At 38.4% G+C, this 15,693-nt stretch overlaps 1 protein-coding gene across 3 annotated transcripts in view; it reads right to left on the reverse strand.

Annotated features, from left to right (window-relative positions):
- The window catches only part of LOC111341060 (igLON family member 5-like), a 44,393-nt gene extending 28,718 nt beyond the window's left edge, over nt 1–15,675 (reverse strand). The window contains exons 1-9 of one of the 3 annotated variants that reach the window (XM_088727801.1): nt 15,489–15,675; nt 14,660–15,007; nt 10,853–11,107; nt 10,479–10,724; nt 9,839–9,957; nt 9,672–9,730; nt 9,362–9,552; nt 4,493–4,591; nt 648–734 (exon numbers count right to left, since the gene is read on the reverse strand). In XM_088727801.1, coding sequence (XP_088583927.1) covers nt 648–734; nt 4,493–4,591; nt 9,362–9,552; nt 9,672–9,730; nt 9,839–9,957; nt 10,479–10,724; nt 10,853–11,107; nt 14,660–15,007; nt 15,489–15,576 — 1,492 coding nt within the window. In that variant the 5' untranslated portion in view covers nt 15,577–15,675. Of the gene's footprint in view, nt 1–647; nt 735–754; nt 947–4,492; nt 4,592–9,361; nt 9,553–9,671; nt 9,731–9,838; nt 9,958–10,478; nt 10,725–10,852; nt 11,108–14,659; nt 15,008–15,488 lie in introns of those variants that run through there. The other 2 variants (XM_088727803.1, XM_088727802.1) reach the window with 2 other exon arrangements.
- Nucleotides 15,676–15,693: the final 18 nt, after the last annotated feature.

Here is a 15,693-nt window from a genome sequence, read left to right on the forward strand (position 1 = left end):
AGAGGCAAATTTGTCCGTCCATCAACTCACTTTGTAAGGTCAGCATCGGTTTTCGAAAATTAGATGTTAGTAAACGTTCAGATCAGCGCGCTTCTAAAAAAATTAACACAAATGCCGCAATTGCTTTGTGTATTCGTCCTCGGCGGTGACTAACTGTTCCTGAAAATCCATAGTTTCCTTGAGACTCTCCTTGTAAAACAATAATGCCCGCTTAAATATTTGCGCATAGTTTTGCTCCAGATGGAAGCTATAGTCGTATCTTTTAACTCAGGTCGGTTTCTTTTGTTTAAAAGCAATATAATATGCGTTAACTGAGTCTTGTTTTATGCACTAATAAGCCAGTTATTGTTAAGAAAGTCAGTAGTATAAGCTATCAAAAATATCAAATTTATCTTAAGCGAAGCAAATTAGTTGCTATTGTTGAAAACGAAACAAGTGCACACTCACTTGTTTGAGTTCTAAATAACTTTTTATACCCAGCAATCGACATCATGCGCTCGCACTTGAGGTATTTTCTTAGATCTCCTGGGTTTTGATCGTCCTTGAATGTTACGAACCTGGGCACGATTCGACTGAGTAAGAAACATCGGTGGGTGCGAGACCACTGGATACTGTATAAATATAATTGAATGGGTTACCATACTTACCTCTAATAACATTTTCTTCTTCTTGGGTGCCATCCGGTTTTACCCTCTTTAACGTATATAACTCTTGAGGTGTACGATTGCCACCAGCTACGTACGAAAAGTGAAGTAAAGGGGAATTTATTAGGCTAACAAGATCGAGTAAGCGCATATAATTTTACATAAATACTTGATATCTGTCTTTCTCTACTTGTTCAATCCCTTCATGTTCTTAAACTTCCTCCATTCTTCTTTCCCTTTTGGCCTCTCTCCCCTTTCCTTTTTCCCTGACAGGAACGTCACAGTACCTTAAGAACGAGTCTCTGAAAGAATCAAACATCTTGGGAAATGAAAATTCTCAACCCCACTTAAAATTTTTCATGCAGTTAGGCACTAAGAAGAAATGCACAAAAATGCCCTTTTTAACACTTGTAGCACTCTCGTTGCCAAGGTAACAACGGATGCTTGTTCGAGGCCTCGTGCCTCATTTTTATAGAAAAACATGGCAAAAAAAGTGTAAAATGTTTATTTTTCTATCTCAAGCTAAAAACAACATTTACAAATCGGTACTTCTACTTTACTTAGTGACATCATTCATCTTCACTTGATGCAATTTTCCCTGGGAGTGAATGTGAACACACCAGTAGATTATTTCTCTCGGTACAGTTTCGGTTACTTTTGTTGTAAGGTAAAACAGGGAAAACGTTGATCTGAGTTCCTCCAAAAATACACCGATTCTGGAACTGAAACTACCCACCTAATTGGTTATCACATTTTAGTTTTTAATTTTGTAAAAATCTCTGCGGGCTGGCCTGTGCTTTTTCTAGGGGCAATTCGCGAATAAAGCTCAAAAATCCCATATTGCGTACTTTGGCCATGTTACATCTAATGTTCTCAACAACGAAGGTCTCAGAGAAATGAAACGTGCTAGACTTTGAAAGAATGTTATCTTATGAGCAATACTCCGAAGGGAATTCTCTCCTCTGGCTGTCATTTTCTTAAAAAATTGATCAGCCTTCTTGGAGGACTACTCGACATAACAACAAACATATACATCAAATCGTGTGCATATCATCCAGATTTCGAGTGCTACACCTTCTTTCATGGGAATTTAAGCAATCCAAAATCCTTTGAAGGTATGCTGTTATACTTGTATGTCATTTGAAACATGTTAAAGTTGCCTGATCTACACGAAACTATCCTAACACTGGTCATTTGTCAAAAACGTGTACGTTATCACGATGGCGTGACGCTGAATTTCTCCATAAAGTTTCCATCGGTTGCTCCAAAGAAGACGAGAAATGGATATATTTATATATTTAATTTCAGCAGATTCCCGCGCATTCTGAGTTAAAAACAACTAAAAAAGAAGAGGAAAACCTTATTTAAACGCTCGTGAACACTGAGACTTTGGGTCTGTATGAACTCTCAGGAACTCGAACGCGTAGATCGTGTAAAATTGCTAGGAGTTACCATAATAATTACATTACTTAAGCGTGCAAATGTTTCAGCACAAGATATCATCTGTTTCTATCTTTCTTGTGTAAGGCCAGTTCTAGAATATTGTGCCCCACTGTACTATCACGCACTGCCTGACTACTTCAGTAAGGATATTGAACGCATTCAAAAACGTGCATTATCGATTATTTCGCCAGGCCTTTCTTACAATGACAGCCTGTCAATATACAACATGGAATCTTTAGAGGAGAGACGCATACATCAATGCGAAAATTTGTTTGATTCTAATGTCAGGGTATCTAATCCAGGTCATAAGTTGCACCATTTTCTCCGTCCCAAGAACTATTGTCATTATAACTTTAGAAGACAACGCCACTTTGCCAATCCTGTCATACGTACCAAGCGTTTTTCTAGCAAATTTCTGCCATGTGCAGGCGTTAGCAGTTTTCGTAGTATGAATTTTTACTACTTTTTATAAATTAGTATTCTACGCTTAATTTTGTAGGTTTTAGCACTTTTTCACATTATAAGCTTTGTGTTGATGGAATTTGTAAATTCATGCAATTCAGCCTTAGATGGCTGCCATGTGGATTTGATTAAAGTTCTACTTTACTTTACTTTACTATAAATCGTAACTTGTCAGGGGTACTACTCCATGTAAAACCCAGTTGCAACAATAACAATTTGTACGACATACGCACCTCCATTTCTTGATAAAGAAAAAATCACAACAAAGTTGGAAATAAAAGGTTTAATGAAATCATAATATCTTAATTGCACCTTTCAAACTACTCATTATCCACACACAAATTGCAACTCGTCACTGGAATGAAACTCCCCATGTTAATATGTAACCTGGATTGCTTCAGGTCCTTCAGGAAAAAGAACAGCGATTTCATCACGATCATTTCCCATAAATTTTTCCCGGACATCTTTTACAAGATTAAAGAAAGATGAATATAACGCGATCTCTTAGTGATTTGCACGAGAGGAAATGTCTCTTTAATTTCCCCCTCAGGGGGCCGGCTCACCAGGAAGAGAGAGGAGACAGTTCGGTCCAATAACGTTGGTCGGTGGAGATAATCAAGCTAATGACTGAGAAGATCGTGCCCGTTGGTTCATTAGTGATAGCATTAATTATTTCAAATCTGTACTCCTCAATCCAAGTGACATCGAAAAAAGAACCTTTGTAGTTTTGTAGGCACTTGCTACAGCGCTAGCATGCATTTTATTATCAAGAGGAGTAAATCTCAAAGCTCAAAGCTAATATAATATTCGAGCATGTAAAAGACTCCCCGAAAAAAAGCTACATTTTTGAAAATTGATTGTGATGAAAACCCTGTTCCATTTGCAGAGATCCCAACCTCTCAAGATCTCAAATCTAGAGATTTTTTTTTAAATCGCCAACGCGACCTATCCGAAAATCTCTTCTTTGATCTGGACCTCCTACCCTACCCCCCATTGCCTTGAAATATGCACAGTTTACATAAGCCTTTATGTGGACCTTCCAATACCAGTGAGCGCGCCGAGCAATTTGGCGGGTAAAAACGTGGATCTATCTGTCTAATCTATCTAGATCTATATCTAGATCTAGATCTAGATCTATCTAACAAATGCGAGTTCAAGAGTTAAAACTAATTTGCAAAGGGGAGGTAGCTACACAGATACTTTGGCGCGTATAGAATCCGTTTGCACGTTCAAACTCGGTACCCTTGATAATGGCGTCATGAAGTCGCTGAATCGTCGGGATATTATATCGTTCGTTTTTTACCTGTCTATATATGGAGCTTAACTCTTATTTTTCTTGTGGGCAACTGATCCAAACTTCCTCTTATCCGGGAGTTTTGGTCACCCGTGCAGGATAGTGGTAGATTGGGTCTGTATCCGGAAGACTCCTGGATAATCCAGGAGAATTGGCATATATGCATTTCCTGTACTGCTGGGATACTGAGTTGTTCAAAATCTCCACCTTGTGATGGTTTTCGCGCGAGTCTTACAAATCGCGATTGTTGCAACTGGGTTTTACCTGGAGTACTACCGCTTACAAGTTGCGATTTAGGCTCTCAGATTCTCAGCTTTTACAAGCGTACAATCGTGGTTTTCCTCTTTTTAGTTTTGGTTGTTTCACTTCAGAATTCGTGGAAATCTGTTGAAATGTCGAAAAATATCCCTTTCTCGTCTTCTTTGGAGCGACCGATGGAAACTTTAAGGAGAAATGAAGCGTCACGCCATGGTGATAACGTACACGTTTATGACAAATGTGTTAGGATAGTTTTGTGTAGATCAAGGAACTCTTTCTTAGCATTTTTCATCAACATCTATCACTTTTTTATTCATTTGTTTTATCATGATATTAAAGTGATTAGTTGTTCATAAACAATCCACTTATATCTGTGAACTGGCAAACTTACCTTGTCTCCATCGCCTCCTACAAACCCAGAATACAAAGCCACAGAACAAAATAAACACCAAAGATCCCGATAAAGCGCCGACTATAATCCATGTTGACCCTGACGAAATAAACATTTGCTGATCAGTCATCAATCTCGAAGCAAATTGCGTGACGTTGTATTAGTTCTGTTCTTTTTTTCTGAGGCAGAAATAAATATTTACCGTGTATGACATTGCATTAATTTTGCTTTTTTTCTGAAATAAACATTTACTGTATATGGCATTGCATGAATTTAATTTTTTTCTGAGCAGAAATATACATTTTCTTACCAGTCGTAAATTTCAAAGCAAAGTTTATGACAAATATTAATTTTGTTTTATTCTGAGGCAGAAACCTCTACGAATGGTGGTACCATTTTAATATGGGGTATTCAATGCAGTTTTAATGTAGAACTCACTATTGTTAAACATTTTACGGTTGGGAACTACTGGAAATTTGTTTCTACCAATGTATCTGAAGTTCATTTTGTATATTTTAGCCATCTTACATTACAGGCTTTTTGCACAAGACGGGAGGGGTGGATTATTTCAAAACAAAACTCCCATGAACTGGTATGCCATCTCAGTGGGTCATAAGCTGGCCAGGAATTTTTAAATTTTTGCAAATTCTCAACTGAATTTAAAGTGAATTCTACCTGGAAAAACTGGCCCTTTCTCGTTACATCAGATTACATGTAAAAATGAAAGGGGAGCGGTTTATTTTGATTGTCGAGGGTCTCCCAGGGGTTTTGGGGAACAAGGGAACATTGGAAAAATATTGAAGGAAATAAGGGAACATAAGTCTATTTTTAGGGAACAGAGGAGCAAAACTGTAGAAATTAGAGGAGAAAATATTGTGATATAAGAAATAAAGACCGTTATTTGTGAGATTTTATTTATGGTTATTTATGTACTACTGTCATTGGTTTCGTCTTACGTACGTACACAAGAAATCAAACAAAGACAAAGCATATGATGTACGATCCTCGCAGTAGATAGCGCTATTTAAACAATAGAGAAAATCAGACCTGAAAAAAATCAGGCCTGTACGGGATTCGAACCACTGACCTCTGCGATACTAGTGCAGCTCTCTACCAATTGAGCTAACAAGCCAACTGGGAGCAGGCCGTTGAGTTGATTCGTAATAAACCCGTGAAAGTGATAAATATACAATGAAATATATGAAGTTCATATATTTTGAACTGCGGTATTAGATACATATGATGCACGATCCTCGCAGTACAGGCCTGATTTTTTTCAGGTCTGATTTTCGCTATTGCTTAAATAGCGCTATCTACTGCGAGGATCGTGCATCATATGTATCTAATACCGCAGTTAAAAATATTTGAACTTCATATATTTCATTGTATAAAGACAAAGCAATCAGCTGGGAGTCTGTGTGCGAGAAGTTGGCGGGAATCTGTCACAGATTTCCAAGATGGCGGAGAGATTTGCCGATCGTGTTGTGCCTGTCACTGCTGCGATTTATAGAAATGGCCATGAAAAACCAGCTATGCGTTGGTCCTTTGTATTGGGAATAGGAGGCGAATGTGACAAGGCATTATTTGATTTTATTGTTCGATTAAGAGAAGGATTTGGAATCGCAGATCGGTGTATCCAGCTAAGCATAGCGAGATTCAGAGTGACGATCAGTGTGAAAGAGTTTCAAGTCACAACGAACTTTCCAAAAGGCAGAGTATTTGAAATTGATTCGCAAGAGCAGTAGAATGCAGCGATTACCAAACTGATAACGAAGGAGCGGGAGTTAATAGGTCTGTTGCCAAAATCTGGCTTATATTGAAATTTACCTAACGCTTGAATAAGCTCTTTATTTACGATTATACATTAACCATGTTCATCTCATTCTCGGGCGATTTCGAGTTAATTATTTTACTTGTCAAAATGTGTACTACTGGGTCATTTCCCTAAAATGCTGTGGTATCTGTTTTTGTAATAGTGAAGGTGTTTAAGATCGAGTTGAAAGCTGCTTGTACCCACATTAGCAATTCAGCACAGGCTAAGCGGGCTGGCAGATATGCAGAAAGAAATCCAGCGTCACCAGTGCCTTCGAAAGTAGCAAAGTCAGCAAAACCTGGCCGCCCAAAGACATCTCATAGGATTGACCAGGAGAATTAAGGTTAGTTGTACAGCTCGTCCCACTCTGATGGATTGTGAATTAAGGTTAGTTCTACAGCTCATCCCACTCTGATGGATTGTGAATTAAGGTTAGCTCTACAGCTCATCCCACTCTGATGGATTGTGAATTAAGGTTAGCTCTACAGCTCATCCCACTCTGATGGACTGTGAATTAAGGTTAGCTCTACAGCTCATCCCACTCTGATGGATTGTGAATTAAGGTTAGTTCTACAGTTCAGCCCACTCTGATGGACTGGGAATTAAGGTTAGTTCTACAGCTCATCCCACTCTGATGGATTGGGAATTAAGGTTAGTTCTACAGTTCATCCCACTCTGATGGATTGGGAATTAAGGTTAGTTCTACAGCTCTTCCCACTCTGATGGATTGTGAATTAAGGTTAGCTCTACAGCTCATCCCGCTCTGATGGATTGTGAATTAAGGTTAGTTCTACAGCTCATCCCACTCTGATGGATTGGGAATTAAGGTTAGTTCTACAGCTCATCCCACTCTGATGGACTGTGAATTAAGGTTAGTTCTACAGCTCATCCCACTCTGATGGATTGTGAATTAAGGTTAGTTCTACAGCTCATCCCACTCTGATGGATTGGAAATTAAGGTTAGTTCTACAGCTCATCCCACTCTGATGGATTGTGAATTAAGGTTAGTTCTACAGCTCATCCCACTCTGATGGATTGGGAATTAAGGTTAGTTCTACAGTTCATCCCACTCTGATGGATTGTGAATTAAGGTTAGTTCTACAGTTCAGCCCACTCTGATGGACTGGGAATTAAGGTTAGTTCTACAGCTCATCCCACTCTGATGGATTGGGAATTAAGGTTAGTTCTACAGTTCATCCCACTCTGATGGATTGGGAATTAAGGTTAGTTCTACAGCTCATCCCACTCTGATGGATTGGGAATGAAGGTTAGTTCTACAGTTCATCCCACTCTGATGGATTGGGAATTAAGGTTAGTTCTACAGTTCATCCCACTCTGATGGATTATGAATTAAGGTTAGTTCTACAGCTCATGCCGCTCTGATGGATTGTGAATTAAGGTTAGTTCTACAGCTCATCCCACTCTGATGGATTGTGAATTAAGGTTAGTTCTACAGCTCTTCCCACTCTGATGGATTGTGAATTAAGGTTAGCTCTACAGCTCATCCCGCTCTGATGGATTGTGAATTAAGGTTAGTTCTACAGCTCATCCCACTCTGATGGATTGGGAATTAAGGTTAGTTCTACAGCTCATCCCACTCTGATGGACTGTGAATTAAGGTTAGTTCTACAGCTCATCCCACTCTGATGGATTGTGAATTAAGGTTAGTTCTACAGCTGATCCCACTCTGATGGATTGTGAATTAAGGTTAGTTCTACCGCTCATCCCACTCTGATGGATTGTGAATTAAGGCTAGTTCTACAGCTCATCCCACTCTGATGGATTGTGAATTTCGCTCAGTTGTTGGAGATGATTTCACACAAATTGAACGTGTCATAAAATTTATTTTATTCTTTTATAAGTTTTGTTTTTGGTGTCTTTTTTTTTTCTTTTTGCGGGAGGGAATGATTTTGTGATCCTCCGATGCAGATTGTCGAGGGAACAAAGGGCATTTTATTTTTGCGGCCCACGGGAATGGAATGGTCTACCTGACAACATTAGGAATACTTAAGATATTGATATCTTTAAGCGGAAACTTTTCAACAATATGTTCTATATGTAGTAAATTTGGATATACTTTGATTGATTTTAAATACATTTAATTTTAATTAAATTACTGTAAATAAGTTACTTAAAGTGCCACTACGACGAAAATTTTTGTCTCTGGTTTTGACATTTTTTAGCGCGAATCAAAGTAATATGGTTAGAATTGTACTATGCGATAGTCTTTATGTCGATGGAAGCGAAATACGCCATGATATAGCTGGCCGAAATTCACGAAAAACCCGTCCGCCATTACTCAGCTCGCAACCGAGAGCCAGCGACTGAACTGAAAAGCGGTTTTACGCATGAGGTTGCCTGTGACGTCATACGCACACTTTCGCATCATGCTTCGTGTGTTGTGAGAGATTCCACAGTGGAAATTCTAGGCGTTTTATAAGATGTATTCTTCCTCGAATTCTTCTTCCAAATGGCATACAAATTTAGCCACGTTTTTTAGGTCGAGCTGCGCATATGACGTCACTTTCGAAGGGCTCCAACTAGTGCCAACTCTTCTTGCCACACTCGGCCATTTTTGAATTGAGTAATGGCGGGCGACCAAAAACCGAAAAACAAGGTTGAAATAATCATACTTCTAGTGAGAATTTTGCGATTAACCTTGGCAGGTAAGTGTTTCTTACTTCTAGTTCCAGAAGTGAAAAGAAAAGGCAATGCGAAATTTTGATCATAGTGGCACTTTAACATTGTGACCGAAAAGCCCTGTTGAAGGGAGTCTCAATAAAGTATGTATGTATGTATGTATGAAATGTAGGGCGACGATAAGTGGCAAGCAAATTTATTAAACGGGGAACAAATAAGGAAACAGTGTGGGAACATAGGACAATTTTGGAAGGGAACAAGGGAACAAGGACACCCCTTGGGAGACCCTCATTGTCTATTCCGCAAGGATTAAGCTTAATTGCTTTGGTTATTGGGGCCAGACCAGGCATAGGTATTCTGCCGTTTAAACCACGCGAAAAATTTTGAAGAGTCTTTAAATAATTATAGTCAAATACCTGAGGAGGATACCTTCGGCGAACTTGTTACTGGAAAAATGGCATCTTGAAGTGCCGTGATCGATAATGGATCTATTTTGAATTTACCAAGTTTTCTGTCTCGCGCGGCGTCTTTCAGGACAGAAATAATGTTGTCAGTATTTACTGTTCGCTCGAATCTTAAACTGAAAATTACTACCACACTGCCTCTTCTGTTAAAATAAAGAAAGCAAGATATAAGATGAAAAAAATAGAAATACTTCCACACTAAAAGTTATATCATAAGGTTGTACTTTTGCAAACTTTGGGAAAAAAACTGAAAGTCACTCACTCGAAACGTAGGATTTCAACGCTTTTGAAGTTCTTATCAGTTCTGAAGAGATTTCCGACCTAGAAAAAAAATAAAAAACAAAGCTGTTTTTCAATATGGATTTCTAATCTTTAAGAGATCTCTATGATATGTCATTATTTTGCATAGCGATGAACTTAAAGACTTACCGCTTCAATAACACGCTCTAAGAGGTTGTGGTATCTTCCGCTCTCTTCGTCCGTGAGACTCGTGTCATATTCCTCATTAGTAATTGTCATCTTTACATTTAACAAATCACTGGCTCTTTCTAATATGAAAAAAAATATAGCTTTTAGTACTCTAGACAAAAGTAAATAGTATAAATAGAAAACAAAACAACAAAACCGGAAAAATAAAGCTGAATTAAGGAAAATGCAGTGTTGTTAGGGTAACCTCATAAGTAAGTAAGAAATCGTCGCAACATGTATATTTATAATTGAACATATCTCAGAATCACACTGAAAGAAACAAACGAAAATTTGTGGAAGCTAGGATCCATTGAGGATTATCTAGTTATCATAACCACTGTTTCTATCTGTGGTGCGTGATTACTTAGAAATATGTCTATCTAAATTTGCCCAGATCGAAAAAGTAAAACTTGAACTGTCAAATTTCTTTCGAAGCACGAAGCAAGTGTTTTTCGATGTTGTCGGTTGATTTCCTAATTTCTCTCTTTGGAGACCCTCGATAAAAAAAAAAAAAAAGAAAGAAAAAAAAAAAAAAGAAGAAAATCATAATGACAATACACCGCTGCAAAAATTAATTTCTTCAGAGGGCAGAGCTACTAACCTGCGACATCAAGATATGTACGAGCAGTGGCTGGAGAACCAATTCCATTTTGTGCTGTACATTTATACCATCCCTGGTCGCCGAATCTTGCGGAATCAAAATGAAGTTCAGTTCTTTTCCCGACATTGTTTTTGTGAGTCCAAGATATGGTCGGTACTGGATTTCCCATCGCTCGACAACAGAGGGTTACATTTTTACCCAATTGAACTGTCTGGTTGATAGATATGTCGGTTATCTGAGCAGGATCTGTTAAGAAGTCAGTTATAGATTTTCTTTTTCTATAAATGCGATAAGTACTTTTAAGGAACTCAGCTGGCGATGCCAAATAAACTGGACACCTTCAGTTTTTTCTTTACCGAACTAATTTTACTTACAGTTTACATCAACTTCGCAGAATTCTGTGCTGTTGTTTCCAATTCCGTTCCAAGCAAGGCACTCGTATCTACCAGAGTCATTGTGTTTGATGTGTTCTATAAACAGTACTTCACGATTTGAAAGTGTCTTTCTTGTATTCGCTCTGTTCCATGCAACACTCGGCAACGGATTGCCGGTGAAATTACATAAAAGTTTGACACTATGACCTTCCGTGACGGCACTGGGGCATTGCCTTGATGTTATACTTGGTGGAACTACAAGTAAAATAGAAGAAAAATCGAAGGAGGACTTTATCAGTTTTTCATATTGGCCTTTTGGACAACGAGGGAAGTGATTAAAGAGCGGAAACCGGATTGTGGAGCCAATAACGAGTAAAGGTTTAGTTGCGAGAAGAAATGTCTGACCACGGCCTTCTTATTTGGATTGAAGTCGACAAGAAGAAAGAGAATGAGAAATAAGAAACAAACAAACAGAGTTCGATTGTGAGTTTTGGTAATGTCGTCATATCAAAAAGTCAAAATTACTTTCAGTTCGTCAGTCTTTAAATCAACTACAAAGTTAAAACGTCTCTTTAATGTTATCTTTATTTTTTGGACTGAATGTCAGCTGTAGGGGTCTTCATAATCTCGTATTAATTACGGAGTCGACATACACTCATAAAATTTTGCGAATCCAAGAGCAAGTGAGAGCCACTGAATATATGTGAAAGAGGAAGAGAACAGTTCAAACGGTTTCGTAGGTGATTTAGAAAGAAATTTTGACGGCAGTTGCGAAAATAAAAGACATAATTGAGACATACGAAAACTCTTAATGTCGGAAGTATGAATACAAATGCTTCTTAGACCCGGGTCTCACTAGAGCTATATTTACTCGGGCTTCCGTAGGAAAGCTCGAGTCTGAAAATGGAAGCCGTTTTGGTCGCCAAAAGGGGGGTCATGGTCCCAGGCGTTCCTTGCGTAAACCGCGGAAAGTGGGGATGAGAGTGCGACAACTTGTGTCATCGTGAGCTCGCTCTCCGTAAACAACGTAATTTACAGAATGCTGTGTTTTTTGAAGACCGTTTTTCAAATATTCCTTTCTTATAAGCTCATCCCACATGTAAACGCACATGCCGTTCGTGGCAGGCACACGCTAAATGATGTCGAGTGTTTTCGGAATGGGCCGGTCCACGAACTTCATTGCTTGAAAGGTAGCCAAATGTGGAAAGTTCCTACCGGTTCTTACGAGATAACGAATGAGCCATATGTGAGTTTAAACGACGAAAATACTCGCAAAGCTGGGACGGCCGATTTAACAACAAACCATGATGCTAAGACGAACACCTCACAAAAATCAAGAATGTTCGTGAACACAATTTCGAATGTGACGCTAACAACAGCGAATTGTTTAAGTGAAAAATCTGTCAACAGTTAGCGTGAAATAAATGCGACCCCCAATTTGGAAAACCTTGCCAAATTTGTGCATACGCCAAATTTACGGCAATCTTCACAGAATCCGATGACTTTCCTCGGAAGCCTTCAAATTTTGGCAAAACAAACATTCTCTTGTTTTTTATTTATGTTTTTGTTTTTGCTTTTGTTTTTGTTTTTGTTTTTGTTTTAACCACTTAGCTGTCATGATATGCAAAATACGTCGAGATAGAATTTCATGGAGAAAAAAATCCTTTTTTCCGCTGGTCTAGTTTGGCGGGCGATAACAGGATTTTCCTCGTTCCGCTGCAAGTATTGAAGCCAGCTCAAACAGTGCTAGCGTCAACCAAAACCCAAAAGATCAGCTGAAAAAAGCATTTGTTCCTCCGTAACAATTCGTGTGATATTTTTTTCTATTTCTTTCTAGAGTGAAATAGGTTTGTGATTAACATGAGAATCCATAAGTGAAGTTTTGGTCGTAGGAGACCATTGCCGAAAGTGCAGAATAGGCAATAGTCCTTTTTACAGTTGTGGGCTTGGTGGCCAAGCCTTTGAACAGGAGTGAGGCTAAGGGTGACCTTGTTATGATAGAGATGTTGGTGCTTTTCAAATGCACATTTCTTTGCTATCATGCTTACTAAATACAGGTCTCTATCACAACAGGGTCACCCTTAGTCTTGCTCCTGTTCAAAGGCTTGGCCACCAAGCCCAAAACTGTAAAAAGGACTATTCCCGAATTACTTTTGGCCTCTTTTTTAAAACGAGGCTCGGTGCTGAACCATTGTTGTGAAAATGAGTTTAGTTTGCATGTGAATGAAAACTTATTATCATATGAAAGGATCAGCACTAGGGCTCGTTTTGAAAATGAGGTCAACGGTAATTCGGGAATGGGCTATTTTGCCAATTCTTGGTTTTCCCAATATTGGGAAATAATTTAATTTGCTCTGGTGCGACCCGGCCCTAAAATACTTTTCCATTGAAATGATGTATTTTTTTGTCCCTGTATTAGTCCATAGAGTGTAAAGTACAAGTTTTAATACAGGCTCGTTTTGAACTGCTCTTTCGATGATTTTGGAGCTCGAAATGCGATGTAATAACAAATATTAAAAAGGAGATAACTGATACTACTCTAAAAAATGATGCTAATAGTTATAATTGTTATTATCATAATATCATTGTGACAACAATTTAAGAATTGATGATCGATGAAATATTTGCAATTTTTTAATTCTCTTCGCCGAATATTGCGTCTCTGATATTGTTTACCAGCTCATACATGTACACCGAATCACCTTATAAGGTAAATAATTCCCCCAAGTGATGCTTCGGTTGTAAAGCGATGCCAAATGTTGTCATGTGGTTCAAGTCTGGCTGTTTGGCGGCCGGAAATAACACTGACCTCGAGTTATTTTAGTTTTAAAAAGACGGAGAAAGTTAGCATCAACAGCATTATCGCAAAGTGTGAAATTCATTTCTTATACAAATGATACCTTTGAGGTTTTCGAGACCGATCTGAAGTGAACATAAGGCCAAATACCTCTAAGAAACAACACAGCAAAGTAGCGTGTTCTTAAAAATTTGAGATCATTTCACCTTGAAATGTGATGTTTGGTAGGATAATATTATTTTTTTCAAAACCTGCGTCTCACAGTTGCTCATTACCGTTGTAACGCGACCATCTTTGTTTACATAGTTTTCTGGTATCTACACAATTTAGTCAATGACCTTCTATGGGTTGTGTTTCATAACAGATCGTAAGAAATCGAAACGACCTACAACAGTGTTGGGCTTGCGTCTTATTTCATTGTTTTGTTTTGATTTTGTTTTGTCTTTTGTTCAACGGTGCTTAGAATAAACTCTAAAGCAGTTTCAGGCTGAAAATTCGCACGGTAAAGGTGATGATCAATTGAAAGAACTAAAGTAAATACCGAGGTATTATCGGTCTCACTTCGTAAGATTGCTTTAATTCTTCCAAAAAACCATGTAATCGCCTACTATCTGCTTTCTCGTTACTCCGTGACTCGTCACTGCGTTACTCTGTTTAGTAACACCCCATAAATGAGAGGAGGGAGCCCGAATGAAGGCCACTGCGGTCTTATGTTTGTTGATTTTTGTTTTTGGGTTTTAGCAATTCAAACTCTGGTTTTTTTTTTCATTTTATATGTTTCTATAAATGCATAAGATACTCCGTTAACTCATGGTAAGTTCTCAAGTTTCAGTAACGCATCAAACGACATTTGAAAGTAATAAAAAAAAAGAAAGCAAATATTCCAAGAATTACGAAGAGGAGGTTGTTAACTATTGTTTACAATCGCTTGACATGCTTCAGAGCTAAGTATTCAAGATAAAACAAATAAATTCGTTTGCAGTTGATGAAGCACAATTTGATTTACTTACATAGCACTGTAATTTTCACATCGTTGTCGATTTTATCCAGATGCTGGTTTACTAACTGAAAGTGATATATGGCACTGTCGGATCGTTGCACAGCAACAAGTGTAACCAAGGCTTGATTATTTGAAATGTTGAAAATAAATCGATCTCGAAAGGCAGGATCCACATTGACAGAGCCGTTAGACGATGACTTGAGAGCTATTAGCTTCTTCAATCGGTCATCACCGATCAGCCAAAACTTAGCGAATGCCAGTAAGCCATCGGTTTTGAACCTCCAGTGCAGATCAAGATTCTCATTTTCGATAACAGAGGTTGGATTAGAAGGCGAGGAGGTCCATACAGGCTGCAGTTCTGAGGAAATTGAAATGATGCAAGTTGGGCCATATCTAAGTAATTATAGTGCTTAGAAATGCTTAGAGAATGAAATGGATTGTAAGTTTTATCGACCAGTAGGACAAATGTACGCTTCCACTTTGACAGTAGATGAAAATGAGATCGGCAAGTTGACGCTACATCAAGCCACGTGGCGACAACTTTGTCAAGCATTTTGCCCAATATAGTAACAGACCAACGTCAAGGGACAAACAGTGGGATTAACTGAAAGTAAGAGCTCGTGTATAGGTGCAATCAAGCTAAGTGAGGTGAAACAAAGGCCGAGTAAAGGGAGAGAGTATGATTTTGAAACAATCATTAATGATCGATGATGTCAAAGAAGCCTATTTAATAATTAATTCAACGGAGAACAAAACAAAGTCTCAGGTTAGGCGTTAAATCTCAAGATAACAGAAACTGTACACTTTGCCACAGGAAGGATGTAAATTACAATCTTTACCCCAATAATTTCCACCAAACTTGCCTGCTTTTTCCGAAACCATGAATAACCAGACTAGTAGTGTAGCAAACTCAAAGAAGCATCCCATCCTCGGCTTTCTCTGTCCCTGGATAAACAAAATGTTGACCCGAAGACGATGTCTGTTAAGTTGACGTCCCTTGGGTATTTGTGGGAATTCAATTTTCGAAAGCGAAAGTTAAGCGGA

The sequence above is a fragment of the Stylophora pistillata genome, chromosome 7, assembly GCF_964205215.1.
Source record: "Stylophora pistillata chromosome 7, jaStyPist1.2, whole genome shotgun sequence".
Classification (NCBI taxonomy): domain Eukaryota; kingdom Metazoa; phylum Cnidaria; class Anthozoa; order Scleractinia; family Pocilloporidae; genus Stylophora; species Stylophora pistillata.